Source organism: Lepidothrix coronata, unplaced genomic scaffold (genome assembly GCF_001604755.1).
Source record: "Lepidothrix coronata isolate B3197 unplaced genomic scaffold, Lepidothrix_coronata-1.0 Scaffold29, whole genome shotgun sequence".
Classification (NCBI taxonomy): domain Eukaryota; kingdom Metazoa; phylum Chordata; class Aves; order Passeriformes; family Pipridae; genus Lepidothrix; species Lepidothrix coronata.
Window position 1 is genome coordinate 687,563 of NW_016690209.1, and position 23,609 is coordinate 711,171.

Consider the following 23,609-nt stretch of genomic DNA (forward strand, 5'->3'; position numbering starts at 1 on the left):
TGAGCAGCTGCTCTGACACTGCCACAGACCTGGCACCTTGTAGCTTGGGCAGTTCATGTCATTCATCCCTGGAATGACAGAAGTGAACTGTGGTGACCAGGAGTATGCCGGTATTTATTATTTTTCTCCAAGACAAGTAAGTGTAACACATCCAGTCGTTCACTGGTACCTGCAAAGTTCGGCTGTTTCAGGAACAGCATTCTGACCAGAAGCTATGCAAAGTCGTGAGATTGCTTTGGGAAGTGATTTGTATTTGATTCTTCAGCTTTCAGACTTTTAAACCTTTAGGCTTGATGTGTGACTCCATAAGTTTAGGGGTTTTTTCCGACCTTAAGAAGTCTGATTCTGTGTGTTTTAGGTTCCTGGATTATGTTTGTTATTGAGCAAAAGAACTTTTTTATATGAAGCGTTGTTGCCTCCAAATCAAAATTTACATCCCAAAAATTATTCCAAGAATTTAAAATACAGAGGATTAGTAATCCTGAAATGATGTGGTCTCTCTAATGCTCATTGTCACCGATTTTTTTACTGTGGTTCTCATTTTCTAATGCTCCTCTATGAAATACATGAATTAGCGGTGCTCTTTAACCCTTGGAAGCTGTCTGTGATCAAACCGTGGTGCTGTGGACTCGATCCCTGGGTGATTATCCCGGTGTTTCCCGGGCTCTGCCCGGCTCCATTTCGCGACCCGCCCGCGCTCAAGATGGCGGCGGCGGCGCCCTCGGCCCGCAGTAAAGATGGCGGCGCCTCAGGCGGGTTAGGAGTGGGTCGGAGGAGGAGGAGGAAAGGGAAGTGACGTGACGTCACGTCCGCCCGTCCCGGCGGCGGAGACGGGAACCGCCGGGGCCGTGAGGGAGCGGGGGGAGCTGGAGCTCCGTGTGGGGTCGGGGCCAGTGGGGTCCGTGAAGGATCGGGGAGAGCCGGGGCTCTGTGTGGTACCGGGGCCAGCGGGGTCCTTAAGGGAGCGGGGAAAGCCGGGGCTCCGTGAGGGGCCGGGGGCAGCGGGGTCAGTGATGGACCGGGATCATCGGGCTCCGTGAGGGACCGGGGCCCGTCCTCGCTGCCCGGGGCACAGCGCTGACCCGCGGGCGGTGCGGAGGCTGGAGCCGCGTTTGATGAGGGAAAAGTGTCGTGTTTCCAGGACGGATCGCGCCAGATCGGTGCGAACTTTCGCCAGCCGCTCTCGGCGCGAGTGTTGAGGGGAGGAGATAGGCATAAACAGCGCAAACTGAGCGTCCTGCCCTTCGTTGGTGTTCAGGGCTTTGATTTGGGGGTTTTGGCCCATTTTTTGATTTTGTGGTTTTTTTTAATGGCTGTGTGTGACTTTTCATTAGCTGAGGGTGCCGAGTGTTTTGGTCACTTTTGCGCACCTTCCCTTGCAGCAGCAGCATGGCAGAAGGCTCCGTCTCCCCGCTGAAGCACTTCGTGCTGGCCAAAAAGACCATCACCGCCATCTTCGACCAGCTGCTGGACTATGTCACTGAGGGGGCAGCGTTTGTGGAGGGTGAGCTTTCTCCTTAAACTTTGCTTCGAGTATGTTTTACAGCAGCACAGTGTACATTATGTTACCTGTTACTGTGCTGTTAGGATAAACACGCGCCTACAAAAGTAGTCACATTTTTCATTTGACACTTTTTTTTCTTTTTCGATGTGGGCTGGCAGGAATGCCTGGTATGGTTACATAGGTGAAAAGCTGATTAAGTCACTGGCAGCGTGGCCTCCTTTCTGTGAGGGTGAAAGCTTAACCACCTGTAGTCCTGTTGTGTTTTCTTTTGCATAGAAGGAAGGACAAACATGTTCTCCCATTATTCAGTAGGAAAGTAGGTCAACATGATGTCATGTCAGGAGCCACTGGTCACACCCTCAGAGGTGTTAGCAGTGTGGAGGGGTGTGTGTGGCCACGTGGAGTTGGTTCTTCATCACCCCTGGGAGTTTTGTGGGGAGAAGACAGCCCAGCTTAGCTGGTGTATCCATGAGGGGTCCTGGCTTTCCTTTCTGAAGGAAGCAGGTGTCCCAAAGAGCAGGGCAAGTGAGGACAGCAGGCTGTGTTCACAGGGTTACTGAATCAGCAGTTAGATTAGTGATTGATATGAAGTGATTTATGTCATGACTTCACAAGTGCTTGTGGTGGAGCTATCAAATTACAGGGGCTGATATCACTTTCTGTAGTGAGGTTTTGCTTGTTTTGTTTTATCACCGTAACTAAAATTCACAGTGATCTTCGTTGGCATGTGAAGTACTGATTATCTGTGCCCTGTACTACAGAGCATGTACTCTGTATGTGATTGCTTTTATGTTTTTCTTTTCTGTGTGTAGCCACATACAGGAACCCAGAGCTTGAGCATATAGCAACAGAAGATGAACTGGCAAAAATACAAGCATATAAAAACAAGTTGGCAGTCATTGGTGAGGTGCTTTCACGGAGACACATGAAAGTGGCATTTTTTGGCAGGTAATGAACGAAATTACCAGAACTTAATTTGATTTTTTTTCCTTTCTCTTGTAGAGCTTAGTGTTTGTATTTCTAATTGAAATGCACTGGAATTAGTACTTTATTGTAAAGTTATTGTATGAAATGTAGTACATAAAACCATAATTACCTAATTGATGCTTAATATTTCTTTGCCTTCTTGTTTCCTGACTGTATATTATTTACTTATGTCTTGTTATATGGTTTTCTTTGATAAACTTTGGAAAATAATTATCCTGTCTAGATCCATTATTTGACTTGGTAAGGCCTGAGTTTGTTGTCATCTTCTCCAGGATGGCTTTTTTTTTTAAGTGGTGGTTTTGTTTGTTTAATTTTTTTTTTTCTGGGCTATAGCTGTTGGTAAGTTTTGTTTATGTTTGTTCACGAGTGCTGAGGAACTGAACTATGAGCTGTTCATGTTTCTGTATATAAGCAGCTGAAGAGAAATAGAGACAGTTGCCTTGTTGGTTGTATCATTAGTCTGATAGATCTGTGTGATGATTTGAAGGAATAACAGTAACAGTGAGGTCTCTTAGTCCCCTTTCCTTCAGGGAGATTGATTTTTCTGTGCTTACATTTAAGCGTGTGGTTGCATATTTTTATGGAGTATAAATCTTCACGGTTTAGTTCTAAAAATTCCATAATTGTATTGGAAATAATGTGTACAACGGTGATCTTGCCTTCATTTTGCTAAAAATAGTTATTTAAATTAAAACTCAAAAGTTCTGGAATAAAGACATTTGTTATATCTCAGCCTTGCTATTTCACAAAGTTAAAAGTTGAATACATTTACAGGCTGTGGAGTGTAATGAAAGTTGCTTTTGCAAAGGGCAGAAGTTCAGAGCAGGAAAAAGAGAGTTTACCTCTCCCTCTGATGTTTTGAATAAATTTGAGTCTCGTAAAGTGAGCACTGAACTTTTTCTAGAAGAAGGAGCTCAAAAATGAATTACAGTCTGTGTAACTTCATGCTGTTGTGTAATAGTTAAACCTCAGATATATATGGGTGAGGGGTAGAGGGTTAGTGTGAAGTAGAACTTTGCTGAGTACTTCAAGTTGTTGCAGAATTTGGAGTTGGGGACCAGTTCCTTTAATTCCACACTCCCCACTCTTTCCTGGCCAGCTGTGCTGTGCTGGCCTGGAGCTCTGTACCCATAACAGCTTGTGCTGTTCAGTTCAGGACAAAGGTGTGTTTAACGTTGCTGTGCTCTGCTCAAAGGACTTTTATTTTCTATCCCTCTAGAACAAGCAGTGGGAAAAGTTCAGTCATTAATGCAATGCTGTGGGATAAGGTACTTCCTAGTGGGATTGGCCATACAACAAACTGCTTCCTCAGCGTGGAAGGGACCGATGGAGATAAGGCTTATCTTATGACAGAAGGATCAGATGAAAAGAAGAGTGTCAAGGTACGTTTCTTGAATGATTTCACACTGCTCTTCGTAGGATTTTTTCCTCAAGGGGTCTGTCTTTTAGCAGCCATTTCAAGTCTAACAAAAGTATAAAGCTAACTTGTTCTGCATTTTAAAGTTCTTAATTAGGAGGGAAGAAGAAACAAATGGACTACTTGGCAATTTTTCTTGGCTATTTCAGAGGAACAACTAAATGTATGTCTTGTGGTAGGAGAGCATATGTTGAGTGATTTATTTTTATGGGACTAAGAGTAAGTTCTGTTACTTGTTAAGGATTTGGAATGTGCCCCTCATTTCGACTTATGGTGTTTATCTTACTGAACTGCTCGCATTGGTATGTTAAACCTCTGAGGTAGATTCACCATGATGCTCAGTGTCACACACTCCAGTCCTGGAGAGAATACACCACTTTGTGTCTCCACAGAAAACCCTGTCTGAGTTTCGAGGCACAACTTGTTCTTTAGACACTGGGGACTTGAAGAGCTTAAAAAAAAAAATCTCAACTATTCACCAGAACAAAGTATGAACTCTGTTACCCTTTTCCAGAGGGATCCTGTCCAACTTTGCTTGAGAGCCGAATGAGACTGGTGTACAGACTTGTTCATGGTGCATATTCATATTTTTCTTCTCTTTATGCTCTTTCTAGACTGTCAATCAGCTTGCTCATGCACTTCACATGGACAAGGATTTGAAAGCTGGCTGTCTCGTCCACGTCTTTTGGCCCAAGTCAAAGTGTGCCCTGCTGAGAGATGATTTGGTTTTAGTGGACAGGTATGTTTTCTGTTTCAGTAAATGATTTCTTAAAGAAATCAGCCATTAGAATGTTTAGAAAATAGACTAGTTTAAGTTCAAAATTATTGAAAGGCTTTTTTTTGTTTGAAAGTACAGAGTTTGTTCTTTTGAATACACTGATGCCTGCCATCACCTCCCTGATTTTGGCCTTGTAGCAGTTGGAACAGTCAAGTGTCTTGTGACTGAGCTGAATAAGGGACTAGCTTTTGGCTGAGGATACTTTACCTTTAAAACAAACAGTATGGAAGCACGAACAGGGTTGTTGCAGCAACAACCTTTTGCCCATTTCCTCTCTTTAGACACTTCAGACTGATCATGTGAAGTATAAAGCAGTCTGGACTTCATTTTTAAAAGCTTCTGATAAGTGTCTACATACCAGAGTAGTGGGTGCCCTCAAAACGTGGTTGTGAGTGTCAGCTGTGTGTGCCCTGTGTTGGGCTGGCATTTCCTACAGCTGGTGTGTTGAAAGAATTCTGAAAGCTGTTGCTTTGTCTATGTCAGATGAACTTATTTCTGGCCACTAAGGTATAACCTTATAATAGATTTTCTGACTTTTAGGTAATTTATACCTAATTTGTAAATCAATATAGATTGAGAATAATTCACTCAGTTGTGAGTGAAATTTTAAGTATGATTTCTTCATATCCAACAAAATAACACCCAGGGTGTATTCTAATAAGTTGCAGTGCTTTTGGTTCTGTCTCTAATCTTGTGCCTTTGAAATCACTGTTTTCTTGAGTGCATGATTTGATCTGCACAGTCTCAGTTGCTGAAGGTGAAATGTAAAGGGAGAGGAAAAGAGCCTGGATTCTGATAAAACAGATACATGGAAGGAGCAAATAATCTCTTTACTGTTAAATTGAGGAAATTTGAACCAGCAACAATTTAGGTTTGCAAACATGGCTTATTGCTCATATTTCACTTTAGTGCTGTCAGTTTAAATAAAATATATAGTTTTAACTTCATTTTAGTTTCTTAATAAATCTATGTACAGCTTGCATATCATATTTTAAAGTAAGACTTTATTATTGAAAAAAATATTTTATGTACCACTGTCTCTTCTGATTAAAATCTAAACCTCAGGATACAGGGAGGGGGACAATTCTGTGAGGCTCTCTGGGTTTCTGATGGACTGCCTGTCACTTTCCTTGGCAATTATGCTTATTAATACTTATTAATTAGAAACTACATTTGTAATGAGTAGATGGCCTAATGAGCAAGTGACTGATAAATGCTAGAGGGTAATTGGCTTTTGCTGTGTTCACCTTAAACTTGATGTAGGCAGCAGCCTCAAGGTATAAAGCTTTGTATCTTCTTACAAGGCCCTTAGGCAATCCCACTCTATTTTTATCAGTTTATAAAAATCAAGTACTCCATTGCTGTGTAATTAAGAATTTGTGGTTTTTGTTCTCAACAGCCCTGGCACAGATGTCACTACAGAACTGGACAGCTGGATTGACAAGTTCTGCTTGGATGCTGATGTGTTTGTCTTGGTTGCCAACTCTGAATCAACTCTCATGAACACGGTATGATGTGCGATGATTTTACACTTCTTCATTTAAATATTCAGCAGTTGCATCACCGAAATAGCTGAGACCTTTACTGGAGGTGAATCACTGCACTTGGATCTTGTGAATAGGATTTGGGGGTAGGAGGCAAGAAACCATGTATATCCCTCACTAGGGAAAGGAGAACCAAGCTTCTTACCAGCTTTCCTTGCTGTGCCTTGAGGATCATAATTATCCTTTAAATTTAAATTGCTTTTTGGATAAATAGATGTTGTAGTGCTTGTCTTGCTTTGCAGTTTGTCATATTTGTCACGTGAAGACAATTGTATTATCAAAGACATTATAGAGTATTTCATATCCAGAAGTTCAGTAAAATGCACAAAGTAGGTGAAGGAAGTTAAATTTCTGTCTTGTTCCTCATATGTTCCTGTCTCAGGAGAGGGCAAATTCCCTTGATTTTTAATACAATAGAGAGTGGAATGTACAAAGACAGTATTTCTTTGCATTCTAGCAAATGAGAATAGTTTGGTAGAAATCTGAGAACATAAAAGGAGTTCAAAAACATGACATTCCTATCTCCTGAGCTGAATCCACAAAGCCTCAAATACAAGAGATGTAATTTAGAAGAGGGAAAAAGGAAAATTCCGGCAGCATCCGTAGCAAAGAGAGAATTTGATGTAACGATGGCTTTACTTTCCCCATTACCTCAGAAGTGACACTTTGGCTTTTAATATGGACAAAATCTAGACGTTGTTCACATTATGTGCATATCATAGTTGTTGGGGTTTTTTAATTAAAGGAAGACGGGAAAAAAATGTTTCAGTGAACAGCTGGTTGCTGTATAGAAATCTGGAAATAATACGGACCTGTGTGCCAGATTTCATTTTGGTGTAGTGAAATAACAGAAAAGCCCAAATTTGATCTCTTTCTTTCATTTGTTCAGAAAAATGAACCACTGAAAACAATCTGAGATAATAAATATGCAGCAAAGATGAATGTCTACTGGAAGATTCTGTTAATTTTGTTTTTATCTGCTCTTAAACACCCAGACACACAAGTGCTCCTCTGCTTTTTAATGTGATTTTTGGCCAGTCTTTGTTCTTGTTGGGTGTGGCCAAAAGCTGCTGAATAGAAACAGGTTAGTCTGGCAATTAAAGTCATGCTGAAGTTTTTGGTTGCCTTGCCTATAAATCCTCCCTTGATGCTGAGCACCTTCTAATTAGCATCTGGAAATCACCAGTGTCCAGGATGTCTGTTGGAGGGAAAGGAAGTAGATTTTAGTCGTGATTGAGGTTTGGGCTCAGTAAACAGCTCTCTTGCTCTTTCCTCTTTTTTGTTTTTTCGACCTGGTAGACGCAAATGAAGTTGCTTTTAACAATTAGGTAACTATGTAAAAGCATTTGTATTTTTCTTTGCATTGTGGCAGATGGTAATTTCTTCATCTACACAGGTTTATGCTGCAGGTAAAGCATGTGACAACTATGTTCTCATCCTCCGTAGGCTTTATTTTTGCCTCTTGCCGTAACAGGTTTGAGAATACTTGGCATTATTCTGCCATATTATCACAGATGTGTTTTGCAAAAACATGATTGTTCTAATATTCCCCCATAAATTCTCCTCAGACAAAGTTCTCATTTCTGCAGCAGTGATCTTGTTTGCACATGATTACTCCTGGCTGATGGAGGCTAATGGATCTCCAGTGCTGTGTCCAGGATATGTGGGGGTGTCCTGCTGCCTGAAAAAGCTTATGGCAGCACAGAGACCTCTTGTGTTTCAGCTGTGCTCAGTGGGGATTCACTCCATCATGAATTACTCATTATGGCTATGAAAACAGCAATGATGGGTGGTAGGTACAGGCAAGGGACCTAAATACACCTAATTTTTTAAATTAAGACATTCAGCAATGACTTTTTCCCTGTGACTCAAGCCTTACATTCTCATGTAGGAAATGTAACTTCTCTGTAGTTCTAACTGATGTTGCCTATGTGAGGAATACAGTTAGAGATTTTTTTTTTTCTGGATATAAATATCAGATTTGACAGGGTGATCAGGAATATATTGGTAGTTCAAATAAGAGAGACTTCAGAGTTTTAGCTTGGCATCTTACTTAAAAACTGAACATATCTTGTTTGCACTTTCTCCCTTCCTCTCCTTCCCAGCAATGCTTTGAGTGTCACACAAGTGCAAAAAGTTTTAATAGGGGGCTTGAAGTATCAAAGGAGATGAAGTTTGAGATGGTAAGAGTGAAAGAAGGAAGGAAAAAAATGACAGTGAATGATATGAAGGACTTACAGAAAAATAGATCTTATTTTCCAACGTTTTCTGAACTATTTGTTCTGGAAGTTTTTTTGGTTTGTATTTGTACCCATTTTTAGTGAAGCTTGCAAGGTCTTTGCAGTGCATTGGCATTGGTTTTAAGGCATTTGATGACGAACTGTCTAAGCCTATTTTGTGTTGGATATCTGTGGGGGTTAATGTTGATGAATTCTTTTTGATAAACTTTTAAAAAGCTGAATTAACTTCAGAGTCTGTTACAGAAGAATGTGTGACTCTGGTTTGGATGTCTGGGCAGTTTTCTGTTTGTGTTTTAATTCTTAGGAGAAGCACTTTTTCCATAAAGTGAATGAACGACTTTCGAAGCCAAACATCTTCATCTTGAATAATAGATGGGATGCCTCTGCATCAGAACCAGAGTACATGGAAGATGTGAGTGAATTGGTGACTCTTATTTGGGTTTATAGTTAATTAAGACATAATTAATATGGAAACACTAGCTTTGTCTTATTAATAAAAGGATAAGTTACATGGTCAGAAAATGGAAATAACTTATTCCTTGTTCCATGCAAAAAGCAGCCTGCAATTCAAGTGGCAATATATGCAGGCAGCTAATACAATGGGAAACTTCTTTAGAACCTTATTCCTCCACAGTTAAGCTTGGTTTTTAATCTTCTTTGTATTACCTTCTATTTCTGTAGTGGTAATGCAGCCTGAGGGTACAGTTCATACATCTGTACCTGTGTAGAGTAGCTGGTGAAGTGCAGCATTAGGTGTGAACAGTTCAGAGTGCTCTTCAGATCTCCCAACAGCAGCCAGCTCATCTCAGATAAGTCAGAGAGACTTATCTCTCTGTATGTGGGGAATGAAGTGTTTACCCCAGTAACAGGCTGAGATCTCTGACAAATACAATTGTAGAAGGAAATATTGTTGCACCCAGCTCTGTTTAAATGAGTAAAGGCAGCTGCTGCCTCAGTAGGATTGGCAGCATCTGCTGTCTGAGGGGTGGTTCAGCATCTGTTCTTGACTCTGTTCTGATTTGTTGACAGCTCCATTTTTGCCTTTTCCTCATGAGCTTTTTACCTTTTCCTCAGGTGCGGAGGCAGCACATGGAGCGCTGTCTGACTTTCCTGGTCGACGAGCTCAAAGTTATTGATCCTGTAGAAGCAAGGAATCGCATCTTTTTTGTTTCAGCAAAAGAAGTTCTGAGTGCCAGGAGACAGAAGGCCCAGGGAATGCCAGAGGGTGGTGTGTAGGAACTGCTTTTCCTCAAATACAGAAAAATACCATAAAACCTGATAAACGAAAGTATTTAAGCACTGCTGTGAGGTCTTGCTGTCTCCCTTATGGTCCATTATGTTTTGCAGGTGGAGCACTTGCTGAAGGATTTCAAACAAGATTCCAGGAATTTCAACATTTTGAGCAGATATTTGAGGTATTTATGATGGGCTTTTTAGACTGCCTGGGTTTTATTGCAGAGGTACCTTTTGCTTATGCTTAGCTTAATTCTACTGAGCATTACCCATGTTAGCAAAGGAGTGTAAGGTATTTAAACCATCTGCAGCTTTGCCTTTTCTGTGTGTTCTGTTCATCTCTTCTCGCCTTGAGCAGCAGGTGGTTGTTGGAAAGGAGTATTGTTCAGCGAGGGAAGGGACCAAAGCTCTTAGCTCTTGTTTGAGATCTCAATACCAGTATGGTCTATATAAAAGGAGATGATGCCCTTGAAAAGGTGTGTACCACTTACAACCATGTGCTGGTGAATGTTTCTAGTAAGAAATTCAGTTTCACCAACATAAATCTAAATATTTACTTGCACTTTTAAAGCCAGAGTTTTGAATCTATCACCATTATGTACCTCTTAGCTCTGTTACTCTGAGCATTAACAGTGTTTTTGCATCCTTTGTGCTGTACAGAATCCACACTTCCACCTCAGTCTAGCCATATTCATAGTTGGAGTTTACAGTTTCTGCAGAAGTAGGACTGGCTGGACAGTTGAGTGAGTCCTTTATGATAGGATCCATTTGACTTGCTGAATTTAATAACTAATTAATTAAAGCCATTCTTGGAGATCTTAAGGAGGCATCTTGGGCCTCAATGGTTTTGTGTATGAGTGTATTTAAAAAAATCAAACTGTCTCTGAAAAGTATTTCTTCTTGCATTACAACAAACACATCTGACCTTAGCAAAACTGAGTTATGTAGTGATGTGTGTGTATCAGAAAGGTTTTAAAATAATAGCTTGGTTCGGTCTTGCATAAGCAAGAAAATGTCAGACTAAAGTTTAAATTTAATCCTTATCCATGCTCTTATGAGAGATGACTTGAATTGCTGAAATGATGGATTCAGAGTACTGGCAGGGCCTGAATCCAGGAGGCATGCCATTTCTTGCTTGAGTCATCAGCTGTAGTCAAACATGCATTTTTGTTTGTAATTTTTGTCCTTAGGATTACAGTAGGAAACTTTGAGCCAGTAGGAAAAAAGTGGAAATTTGGCTTCTAAATCAGTTATTGTTCATTATTGTGTTTTGCCATGTGCTGTACCCATAGCTTTTTTGACAAAATATCTTATAATTACAGTTAAGCACTTAACACTTGGAATATTTCAACATTAAGATGAATGATTACTTATTAAATGATGTGGTGCTGTGAGTGCTCAGCACGTGTAAATCAGATGTCACAGGTTGGCCACCACAATGAGAATCATCCATCACAAGGTCATAACCATGACAAGTTTCTGTGTCAGAGGCTGGGACAAGGAACAATTATGTGACAGCACTGTATAGCCTTAAAACAACCTTCTTTCTTGTTTCACATTCTGTGTTTCATTTGCTGCACGCCTGCCTCCAACCATGAGAGTGAATTCTGTAATGTTTTTCGCTGCTTAGTCGTGTTACATCCTGAAATCACAATGAATGGCTTTAAATAGGAGTGTGATCCCACCATTTGAAGAGAATGACAGCTGTGCTATATTAAGATTGCCAAAGCAATTTAAATTTTCAGTGTCTGCTGTTGCAGCCTCTTTCACATTCAGGTTTTGTGGGCAGTTTCTTGAGTTATAGTGGCATTTTATATGCTTTTAAATCAAGGCTGATACTTAATGGTTCACCAGGTCTGAAGTCTTCAAACCTAGTACTCAAATTACTGTCACTGGAGCTGATAAAGTAGCTGACAGCAGCATGCTCTTGTCATCAGTTACGTTTGCCAACTCTAGGCTATGTATTAATGAAGAGTATCATGCTCCAGGTAAAACTTCTTGTGTTCAGTCTGGGAACAAACTGATACCTTGCTTTGTGCACTGCCAGACCAAATTCAGCCCTGAGTACAGCCTGAACACTTCTGCCTAAAGCACTTTGCATTTACTCTGTTTCCTGACAGAGGAGCTGCAAGTCTCAAGACTCTTGGATTACACTCCAGTGTGTGAAAAGGAAGGGATGAGAGCACAGATGCTTCTGTCTGTCCTTGTCAGACACTGACCCCTCCCCTTCCTCAGTCTGTCTGTCCTCCCCTTAGCTCCTGGTCCCTGTCCAGGTGCCCTGCTCAGACTTCCCAAACACCTCTGACACCCTTTTGTCCAGTTCCCATCTCATCACCTCGTGTATAAACTCGTCCACGTGTGCTGTGTTCCCCCCGGGCTGTATCTGCTGGATTTGCTCCTCCTGGATTCTCTCACCCTGCTTCTGTCTTCACTAAAATTGGACAGCTTCTTCCTCTTTTCCATGTGGGCTGAGAAGAGGAACTGTAACTTCTCCAGTACTTCCACATTCCTGATTTTAGTGTCAGTTGATGGGAAAGCCTGTTCATTCCAGGCCTGATAGGAGCTCAGTATAGCTAGAATCTTAAAAAAAAAACCAAAATCTAGAAGCAGGCCACCAGTGCCAGTTTGTTATGATATGAGAAGAATATTGGACTATTTTTGAAAGGTTTGTAACTACATTTATGCAGACTTGCGTGTGAGGGCAAAAATCCTTCCAAAAATAGGTGAAACATGGTGTTTTGCAAAGCAGAGGGTGTTTAAAGTTGCTAAAAGAAAAATTGGTGCAGGCATTACTAAAAACACTTGTAAGCAGTGGGGAAATGAAGATTTTAGAGACTCATATAGTAGCTTTAAAAAGTAATGCTACTTTGTATGTCAGCTGTATTGCAGCAGAGGAAAAGAGGCAGTCTTAAAGGGTTGAATTCTTGGATCAATTCTGAATTTTTATATTGTGGAATAACGGAGAGAAAGGGTATCTTCTGAAATTTTACAGTGAGATGCATGGAAACACCTCATCAAACAGCACAGAAGTGCCTCCACTCTTTAGTGGATATCCTACATAAAACCAACCTCACCGTGCCTCAGGTTGTGGTGTTTCCCAAGTTTCTTAAAAAAACTGTTGTCAGAAGTGGTGTGGGGAGCAGTGGAGGAGGGAGGCAGGGTGGAACAGTGCTCCTGGCACTAAATGGGAGTGAATGGCAGAGCCTGAGTGAGCCTCCCCAACCCTGCTCAGGGGTGGAATAATCTGTGCACCTAATGACTGTCCTGTACTGGAAGTGGGCTGGAAGGTGACTGGTTTTGGTTACATTGTTGAAACACACCTTTTATCTTTGTTTCAGTAAATACTTATTTACAGACTAACAGCAAAACTGCTGCTGTCCCCCCCTTATCTTTCCCCGTTGTTTAACTAACCTCTGTGTTTTTCCTAGTGCTCTAACTTGGATTTTCTGATTGTGTTGTGAGTGACTGTCATCCTTTTATCTACCACGTACTAACGTTGGGAAGACTCTTTGCTCTGTGCCCAGTCTAGCTCTTACAATGTGCTGATATTTATGAAACTCTGGCCTTTCATTGCTGATTTCTAGATCTGCTTCGTCGAGGAACAGGGGATATTTTACCCATTTTGTTTATTTTGGTTTGATTTATTATTTTTAGATAGCTGAAATCTGTTACTACAGCGTATGCTAAGGTCATAGGCAAGTCTTTTAAAAACAGCCAAAATCTGTTTGTGCTATGAAAGGTGCATCCACAGATTGGGAAGGATTTAAAAATCCCATAGATCTGGATTAAGCAAACTGGCTGCTTGCCTTCTTCCCTTCAAACACGGAAGGTATGGCTACTTTGGGGTGCCTCAGTGCAGGTTGAATTCTGACATTTAATTGGCTCCGTAACTCAGGATGTGCAGTTGCTTGAAAAAAAGTCAAAGCCTGAATTTATGACTTATTGCAACTGATTTGCTTTTACCCAAATTGAACATTTGTATATCTCTTCAGTCACTGTCCTGTATTTCTGAATCACTGTTCAATATTCAAGATTGATTAATTCTGTCTTTAGAACTTTCTCTACTCATTCATTTAACACTTCAGTAATCTTCAGATAAGCTAATATTTTAAGGGCTACTTAACAATTTTTTTTTATCCTGTAAGAAAACCCTTGTTTCTTATCCCTGCTTATATATTTTGTTCCTGGATGGTCAGTATTGACCTGACTATGTCAAATTTCATTGACAGAACTGCTTCTTGAAACTGAGAACATGTATTGCAATGAAGAAAACTCAAGCCAGGCTGTATTGCCAGTGTTCATGTTTGACATTTGTAATTCTGAAGAGATAGTTTGGAAAATTTTTGAAAGAGAGAGATTTATCTTAAGTATTCATCAGTTTTCTTCTTTCTTTACATTATTGATTTATTTTAAAAGGTTGAAAACCTCTGCACATTACTGTGAATGAACACGAAGGCAGATTTGCTGCTATAGACTCATTTGAGATTTTAGTTCTGTTGTTGTTTAATTTCTCTATACTTTCTCCCTTTTTATTTCCTATTGGTTTAAGTTCTTGGTAAAATTGGCAGCATGTGCTTTCTGACAGTGAAATTCCTGAGTGTGTTGGCATGGAATTGCAGTAATGTGTTGTGGCTTGGGCCCCTCGCAGGAGTGTATCTCGCAGTCAGCCGTGAAAACCAAGTTTGAACAGCACACTATCAGAGCTAAACAGATAATAGATACTGTGAAAAACATTATGGACACCATAAACGTGGCAGCAGCAGAGAAAAGGTAGGTGGGCTGGAGGGCTGGTTGGCTTTGGTTTGTCCTGATCGTCTGAGGAGCCATTTCTGTGCTGGTGATTTTCTTGGGCCATTTGTGGACTTTAAAATTCACTTTTCCTGCTTGGTAAGAAACAGAAAACTTTTCTGGTGTATCAGTGTGTCAGTCTTACCACTGTTGACTTGCTCAGTCTTGTCCTTGGTCTCCGACTTCCGTACAGGGATCTTGTTATTACTTTGGTGTTCTTTGTTACTGACTTGCAATCGCTGGGTTTTCAAATCTTTTTTCAGAAATATTTGAAATTTTAAGTTTTTCTAGCTGTATGCAGCATTTCAGAGGTGACATTTTGGCCTGTTTAACCTAAGTTTTCTGTTAACAGTAACACTGAGAAAATAAATGGGAGGATGTGGACACTAATTTGCAAGTGATAACAATACTGTCAGGGTTGATACAAGCCCAAGCTAACAGAGTCTTGGCCTCTGGCCCTTTCCAGATTGTATCCTTAAATATCTGTATTCTCTCTTTGTTCTTGTAATCCTGTAGTGCTCATGATAGCAGCTTGTCTGCTCTGTTTGATAGTTTCATGTATCCTTTGAGGTTTACGTAGTCTGGGATTTTTCCTCACTTTTGTTGCTACCCTTTGTCTGTTAGACACAGTGAACTTGCTGTGACGTTTAATCCTTCCCATACATCTCCTTTCTGCCTGTCAATAGTGTGTCTTTATGTTTCAGCATACTCCACTGTGCTGTCAAACACTCATCCTCCTGAATATGTCAGCTTTTACAAACTGTTTACGTACTGACTTGTCTCACATTGTCAGATCCCATGAAAACATGCTGTGAAATGTTTGAAAATTCTCTGATATTCTACTGCTTTCTGTCAATTGACTTACCAGAATGTCTGTGGTGACCCCTCTTAGTCTGAATTGCTGTTTATTGTTTCTGCTGGCCCTCAAGATGGAACTGCTCTAGGTTTTCAGGAATTTTTGCTTAAATAATAGGTCAGGGAATTCTGAAGAGTTGTTAGTGCTGAGGTTTCTGCCACATCCCCCTTGCTTTGCATCAGACTGATGTCACTGTTAAGGAGTAGTTGAGTGCTGCTGGTGAGCAGCAGTTTGATCAGATTTACCCTCTTTTTATTTTTTTTTTAAATCAGGATAGACTTAAGTTAAAGAGCTCTGGTTCCCCACACCTTTTTTAGTTGCAATCATGTACAGTGATAACAATTTGACTCAAAATGCTGGTTTTGTAAATACATCAAAATGCAGTGACTTGAGTTAGGTTTGGTCAGTGCAGCCACGTTGCAGCCCCTCAGGGCAGTGCCTCTGCCTTGGTCAGCCACGGTTCCTTGTGGATTCCTCTGGATTCTGGGTATGGGCTTGTTTCATTCCTGGGAGAATACCTGCTGGTGATGGTGGTTTCCTTTCTGCTGCATTAGAGTCCATTCCATGGAAGAGCGAGAGGATCAGAAGGACAGACTGGACTTCGTTCGAAACCAGCTGAACATTCTGACGGAAGATACGAAGGAAAAAATCAAACGTGTTACTGAGGAGGTCGAAAATAAAGTAAGTAATGGCAGTGTGAACAACCTCCCACATCCAAGTGTTGCCTCTTCTGTCAGGCAGCTCCTTTAGGAGCCCACCCATCGTACGAAGGATGTTTGAAATGTCCAGTATGTTCCTTTTCCAATATAAAAAAAGAAAACCAACCCTCAAAATGCCTGTCAGGTCATTGAATCATTTCTTGTGACAGTTCATGCAGTAGTCTGTTTTCACTCTGACTAGAAAAGGTAGGAGAAACATTTAAACATTTAAAGTATTTTCTGTGTTCTTCCAGGTCTCCTCTGCCATGACTGATGAGATTTGCCGACTTTCGGTTTTAGTTGATGAATTTTATTCAGATTTTCACCCTTCTCCTCAAGTGCTGAAGCTCTATAAGACAGTAAGTTTTCTTGCATGGTTTGAAGTCAAGCTTATTGTCTTTCCCTTAATTTCTACTTCTGTACTTTCATAATGTATGTAGCATTTTATGTGACACTTTAGGCATTGCAAGATTTTTGCTTTCTGACATATGCATATCTCTACCTCAAATTGGAAAAGGTTAAAAATATTTTCTGCTTTGTGTTTGGAAAGAAATTAATTTTTGTTTCAACCATCCTTTTAGTAGAGTGGCTCCTAATTTGTAGTCTTCACTTCCAGTAAATAAAGACCTAGCATAAATAATTTTCAATATACCTAAAATCAAATAGATCCAAAAATAAAATGAGCTTGCAAATACCCAATGCTTTTAATAAAAACTGGGACTTTCTTTAAAGTTCTGTAAATTCCTCCTCAAACTTAGTGTTTTTAAGACCTGTACACCCTCGGTAGCCTCTTATGCTCAGACTTTGCTGCTGATGAGTGACTGCCATAGCTCCCACCTCTTCCAGCCTGGTTGGATCACTTGGGAACACTGTGTTTTCGGGACAATCTGTGCTGTCCCAGCTCAACAGAGTGTCCTGAGCAGGCCCCCACAGGAGTTGGTGGGAGCAGTTTGTCTCTACAGAGCAGTGAAATTGGCCCCCATCAAATGACACAGTAAAGGCTTTGTAGGGCAGTAGGTAGTGGTTCAGTGGCTTTCCAGTGTCACAGGTTATTGGAAGTACAGACTTTTCCATGTGCCCCTTTAATGATTGCAGTCACATGGAAGTGTTCCCTGTGTCCTTTCAGTTAGGTTTCGGTGTGCAGTCGGAAGGCATGGTATTTCCATGGTAACCTGCTTTTCTTCCCACTGTAAGGAACAGTGCTTAGTGTGTAACATGTCAGTGCTCTGTACAGTGTGACTGAATATAAATTAAATGAGTTAAATACAAATTGGTGAGCATGTGTTCTCTATAAAACTTCAGGAACTGAACAAACATATAGAAGACGGTTTGGGGAAGAACCTGGCTGACCGCTGCTCCAGTGAAGTCAATCAGTCAATGCACCAGTCTCAGCAGGAGATGATTGGTAAGAGGAGGGAGGAGAACTGTTAACACTTCTCACTTGAAGGAAGACAATCTAAGAAAACTCGCTGTTACATCACGATCAGAAAGAAAATTGTTTTAACATTGATGCTATAAATGATAAAGGAAAAGCCAGCGTAGATCAGGACTGAGTGTTCAGCTCAGTGCCCTGACTCTGATACTGAGCAGTAACAGATGCTGGGGGAGAAGAACAATGAACCAGGGTAAATATAGCAATCCCTCCCCATTTTAGGGACTTCTGAGCCGAGATACTGCATCTGGATTAATGGCTTAAGCAAGTAGCAATGGACCTGTCCTCTGGCAACTTGTCTAATCCTTTTACAAACCCATTTAAACTTTTGGCTTCCACAACAGACATATGAAATACACTAATTATTAGGAAATGTTTCTGCAGTATAATCCTGTCCCTAGGTCCCTCCAGATCCTGAATGCAAAGCAAATCATTTCACAAAGGACTTGTGCACTCCCTTTTCTTTCCTTTTTCTTTATAAGTAGTAACTTTATTGCACATCCTTCTCTACCGATCTGTTCCTGGTAATAAAGATTCAGAGCAAGATCATGAAATTACGTGAACCCTTCTGTCCTCTTAATGCAATAATGTTGCCTTTTCTGTATGGCACCACAGAACTGCTGGATAAATCAATTCTTTCTTAGTCTGTCCTTATCTTTTGACCATTGATAGAGGTCTTTCAGTTAATTTGCCCTTTTTTCCAGCAGTGCTTTCTTGGTGAGTTGATTTTCATTACTGTTTTCTTATATCAGAGCAATAAATTGCCTGCTCTGTTGGGGTCATCCCTGCTGAAATGCCATCGATTTTACAAATAAATAAATAAATAATGAAGTGGTCAGTTCAGATTCTTGACAAAGCTTGTCAACAGTGCTAGGATGCTGCTTGTGAATATGCTCTACTTTTAATTAATCTTTACTATTTGTTTTTATTTCTAGAAAATCTGAAACCATTGTTGCCTTCTAGTGCTCAGAATCAGCTCCACTTGCTAATTCCATGCAGGAAGTTTGACCTTAGCTATGATCTAAACTGTCATAGCCTGTGTGCAGATTTTCAAGAGGATATCATGTTCCACTTTTCTTTGGGATGGACTTCACTTGTAAACCGTTTCTTAGGTCCTAAACAAGCTCAGAAAGTACTCTTGGGACTAGTAGATCCAAACCTACAAGTGAGTGCTTCGGAGCTTGGGCTGCCATTGTGTGCCTTGTTTTACCTTGATGAGAATATATTGATTTTTACTCTTTGTCTGTGCTCTTTATGTGCTTGCTGCTGCCTTCCCCTAGGCCCTTTGTGTGAAATATTTTTGGTGAGGATTGTTTTTATTGGATTATATTCAGGGTTAGAATGGAACTAAAAACCTCTCCTGAACTTTCTGCAGCTGTAACACGAGTTTGTTTTTCTTTGGATTAAACCCTTTAGATAGCCTGTTCCCTTTGTAACTTTTGGATCCTTAGCTCAGAGCCAGCCCTACATAGAAACCCTTATTTTAACCCCATGTCCGTTGGGCAAGGACATGTGAAAGCCTCCACTGCTCCTCAGGAGTCCGGTTCAGGTTTCTGTGCTGAAGGGTTTTCTTTCAGTAGATCAAACCCTGAATGTATGAAAATAAAACAAAAACCCATCTGTGTAGTTCCTTGATGCTTTTTACTCAGGCTGCCCTGTTCCCATCTTCTAGATCCCTCGTCCTTTAGCCACCACCCCGTCTGCCGCCAGCCTTCCCGCTGTAACTCCAGAGAATGTGCCCCAGGATGACTTTATGGTTCCTTTGGTACTGAGTTTAGCCTCGCTGACCTCTCGGACCTCCATGAGCATCATCGTTGTTGGCGGAGTGGCAAGTAGCACTGGCAGCATTCCCTGTGCTGGAAGGGATGGCAGAGGCCAAGCTGTTCTGTCTGGTTGGGGTGCAGCACAGAGTCATGGATTTGACACTGGGCCAGATGAGCACATGCAGTGCCCTGGGTACCCACAGTCAGTCTGTAGTGAGAGAATCAGTTTAGTTACTCTGAGGAGAGCTGGGCATGTTCTCTGTGCCATAGGTCTGTGCTCAGTGTCTGAATTAAATGGTGATTTAACTGATTCAGTTTGGATTTAGTGGGAGCTTTGCTTCCTCCTTCATGAAAGAGCAGCAAGGCTTCTGTAACCCGCAGATTCTCCATGCCAGTGAGGCCAGCTCATGGGAATGTAGCTGTATTGCTCTGCAGTAATATTATGGAAACAATATATTTTCTTAAACTAATCCGGTGAAAGGGGCCACAAAGATGATTTTTTTAAAAATGGGTGGAATTGGATTTAATTCTCTGGGGCAGTTTATTTAAGCTGAAGAAGATTTTCCTTTTCAGATTTGGAAAACTGTAGGCTGGAAACTGATCTCGTTCTCCCTGAGCATGTACGGGCTGTTGTACCTGTACGAGAGGCTGACCTGGACCACGCGGGCGAAGGAGAGAGCCTTCAAGCAGCAGTTTGTGAACTACGCCACTGAGAAGCTGCAGATGATCGTCAGCCTCACCAGCGCCAACTGCAGCCACCAGGTGCAGCAGTAAGTGTCACATGGGCTGTCCCCAAGCTGGGACAGGCGTCTGTCACCACGGGGCTGTGGGGACTGGGTGTGCATGCTGAGGGGAGGCACCTTTAGTGCCCCTTGGCATTTATTATGAGGGAGTTGGAAGAGAGTTTAAAATTACCACCTGAAAAGGCCAATAGCTGCATCTCTGTGTGTGGCTGTGTGTGCTGCTCTGCAGATGGTGACTCTCTTTGTCCAGCATCTTATGGTGGAGACATGGGAGTTTGCTCCAGTGGATTGTTCTGGCCTTGCAGTCCCTGTAGGGGTGAACAGAGCTTCTGCCCCAGGGGTTGGGATGGGCAAGTTCTGAGTAGCCAGTGCTGATTCTTCTGCACTGCAGAAGAGGAACTTGACAGCCTTTCTGAACCGTTGGATTTTTTTTTCTGTGTTCTCTTTCCCAAATCTTTCCCCACCTGTCTCTGCAAAGTAATGTCTGGCTGATTGTCTCCCTCAGACTCTTTCATTGAAACAATTTATTTTGATTAAATTATTATTTCAGAAAATTAGGCCCGCTGATGAGACCTAAGCCCCAGGGTGCAGAACACCTCTCCTGTGTAGCTCAGGGAATACTTTACTAGTACAGAGTTCAGCTTCAGCAGAGGAAAGAGACTCATCCCCGTGTCCAGCAGCTGTGTGTCTCTGTGAGGACATGGAAGAGCTGGACTCAAACCAATGCTCCAGTGAGGTGAAGTAGAGAGGGGAGAGGATGTCTCCTCTCCTGGGGGACAGCCTGGGTGCTGGCCCAGGGTGGTAACTGGGTTTCTTTTCTTTTTGTGTAAGGAAGAGTCTTGGAAATGGGGTTGGGAGCATGTGGCTAAGGGGACAAGTAGGATGGGGTGCCTCAGTGGGCAGGTCTGGGGCACAGTGCTGCTCCAGCACCTCTGAGTCTAGCCAGAGCCCCATCTCAGGCTTGTACCTGTGGTTGCTCTATGCAAAATGGCCAGACATGATGTTGGTGTAGACTGAGGTGCATTTGGCATGTTTAAGGTTTCTTTTTCTAATTTAAAAAATGCACAGTTCTCCTGCTTTCTGCTATTCTGTAATCCCTTAAGAGCTGGAGGCTTCGATTTCTGTGTTCTGCACACTCCAATGGCACATGATTTTTGAGTTGTTTTCTTAATTTTTTTTGGTATCATAGACTTCCCTAAATCATGATTACGAACTTGTTTTCCCTTTAGGGAAATGGCCACTACCTTTGCTCGGCTCTGTCAGCAGGTGGATATTACCCAGAAAAACCTGGAAGAAGAAATTGCTAGGCTTTCCAAAGAAATAGATCAGCTGGAGAACATACAGAGCAACTCCAAGCAGCTGAGGTAAGTCTGGGTGTGACTGGCCAGAAGCATCTCTTAGCCCTGCTGCCTTCACAGTGATCCATGCCAGCTCTTCCTCTGGAGCTGAACTAGGCTGGCTTAGGTGCAGAAGGGTGTGCAGAGATACCCTGAGCAGCTCTGGGTAAGTTAAATAAATGTTTGCTGCTGTCTTGGTGAATCAGCAAAGCTCCAAAAATACTCTTTCTTTGATCATCTTTACCCTGGTCTCTGTTCAGTGTATGGGAGAGTGGCCTTTCTCCAGAATTTTAATCTCCTGTAGGTAGCTGAGGTTGGCACCTTCCCAAAGCGCCCTCCCCACAGTAGAGCAGGGGAGCAGCTGTGCTGTGTTGAGTCACTCCGTGCAGTACTGGTGTTCTAGTGCCAGTAGTAGGTGTTTGCAGAGGAGAAGCTTCCAGCAGTTGGTGCTTTAGGGATTTGGACGCAGCCTCAGCTGTAGTTTCCTGTTCTTTTCCCCCACTGTAAGGCTGCTCTGGCTCTGGGCTGCTGCCTCCTGGCCTTGGACATCCACCACCACTGTGGGGTGAATGTCTGGCATGCCCCACACACCCCTTTGAAAAACCTGCATTTAGGTTGTCTTAGTGCTGCGGGTCTCAGTAGAGGAATAGAAGTGAAACGCAGACATAGGTTCTGGTTTTGGGATGTTCCTGCACTGAAGCAAATCCCTTGCTTTTGTTTTGCAGAAATAAAGCCATTCACCTTGAGAACGAACTAGATCGCTTCACAAAACACTTCCTTCAAAAGAGTAAATAAAATGTCCTTGCGAACCTTCCCAGTGATCCTTTGTAGGGCAAAGTAGAAATTTTACAGGTGACACTTCTCCTCTGTGGAGCCACATGAAATGATTGATATTTTAAATGTTAATCTGATTACACTTATTGTAAAACTTGGACTGTGATGGTGAACCAGACTGAAGAGCTGTGCTACTCCAAGTGTTACGTTTGTTTTGCAGATTTTGGGTTAAAAATTATCTTTAAACACTAAATTTCTTTGGGCACTTGACAATAAAAACCCAAATCCTCACTGGTTTCCATTAGTATGTAGCAGTGGCAACTCTTACTTCCTGGCATCCAGGAGCTTATGCAGGGCTAGAGCTTATCACAGTCATCACTGTCTCCTTTCAGCTGCTTAGGAATAAGCCAGGCATGGAAGGTCTGCTTTTCCACGTGGGTGTGATTTTGTTAAGTGAAGGGAAGTACAAACTCTGGAATGGGGAAAGGACTCCTGACTTGATTGGAAAGCAAGTGCCAGTGTGCTGGGCAGCAGTTCCTCTTCCTCAAAGATGAGGGCAAACTGCAAACTGAAATGCAGTGGATAGAGGGGTATCTGGCCACCACACTTAGCCAGGAGGGCATTGGTTAAGTAAAAATGAACCTTTTCTTGCAGTTGTTAGAGCAGTGAAATGGCCCTTTGCCTGTGAGGGCTGGGCTGGAACCATGTTCAGATGAGCTGCAGGTCACAGCCAGGCACAGGAGGGTTTGCTGAGATGGTCTGGACTGGATTGGTGGGGAAGCTCAGGGTGTCAGGACTGACCTAGAGCTCCTGCTGCTGGACTCAGGGAGTACAGGGAGAGATGGGCTTTGACCATGCCCTGACCAGTCCCTTAGTTCTGCTCTAGGTGACACTCCAGGCAGGTGTGCTGGATTCCTTTTTGTTTGCTCATCTCCAGTAATGAAAAGCCTCTTTTTAAAAAAAGGAAAAGTTTCTGCTGTTGCCATCTGCAGTCATTTAACACCTACTTTTTTCTAACTAGACTTTTTAAAATTATTTTAAAAGAAAAACCCTTTTCAGAGTATTTATGTATTTTTATGGCATTTAGTTAACATGACTAAATGAAATACTCAGCTCCAAGGTGTTGCTGTTTTCCAGTAACTAAGGGCTATCTTACCAGGAAATGGATGTAAGATGTAATGCCAGAGGTGTCACGGGAAGACAAAGAACAGTTCCACCACTGTGTTGGGGTGTTTGTTCCTGGGTTCTTGGGGGTTTGAGGGAAACTGAAATCCAGCTGTGAGTAACAGCTTGGCCGTGGTGTGGTGAGGGCACAGCTGTGTATCAATGCTCTGTTTCTGGAGCATTTTTATTGACATTGTATCAAGATAAAACTTTACATGCATGTGTTCTACAGTTGCTTATTAAAAAAAGTACTACCCCTGTGCTCTATTAAGTTCTTTGCAGCTCTGTCCAAGGTGAAGACCTGCACCTCACTCCCACAGGGAATGCAGATCCAGGGTAGGTCCCAACTGC

General features: G+C 42.0%; 1 protein-coding gene across 3 annotated transcripts; it reads left to right on the plus strand.

Moving 5' to 3' along the window:
• Window positions 1-784: 784 nt before the first annotated feature.
• Window positions 785-23,519, plus strand: MFN1 (mitofusin 1). Of its 3 annotated transcripts, none has more exons than XM_017810511.1 (18): window positions 785-898; window positions 1,383-1,504; window positions 2,317-2,452; window positions 3,711-3,873; window positions 4,523-4,647; window positions 6,086-6,194; window positions 8,775-8,882; window positions 9,545-9,698; window positions 9,818-9,885; window positions 14,352-14,473; window positions 15,902-16,028; window positions 16,300-16,404; window positions 17,348-17,450; window positions 18,413-18,642; window positions 19,150-19,305; window positions 19,814-20,010; window positions 21,213-21,347; window positions 22,046-23,519. In XM_017810511.1, the coding sequence occupies exons 2-18, from the start codon at window positions 1,390-1,392 to the stop codon at window positions 22,113-22,115; spliced, it is 2,223 nt and encodes a 740-aa protein (XP_017666000.1). In that variant the 5' UTR covers window positions 785-898; window positions 1,383-1,389; the 3' UTR covers window positions 22,116-23,519. The 3 variants fall into 3 exon arrangements, with proteins under 3 accessions (XP_017666000.1, XP_017666003.1, XP_017666001.1); XM_017810514.1 differs by having other exon boundaries at window positions 864-883; XM_017810512.1 differs by lacking the exon at window positions 785-898 and adding an exon at window positions 1,037-1,160.
• The last annotated feature ends 90 nt before the right edge of the window (window positions 23,520-23,609 follow it).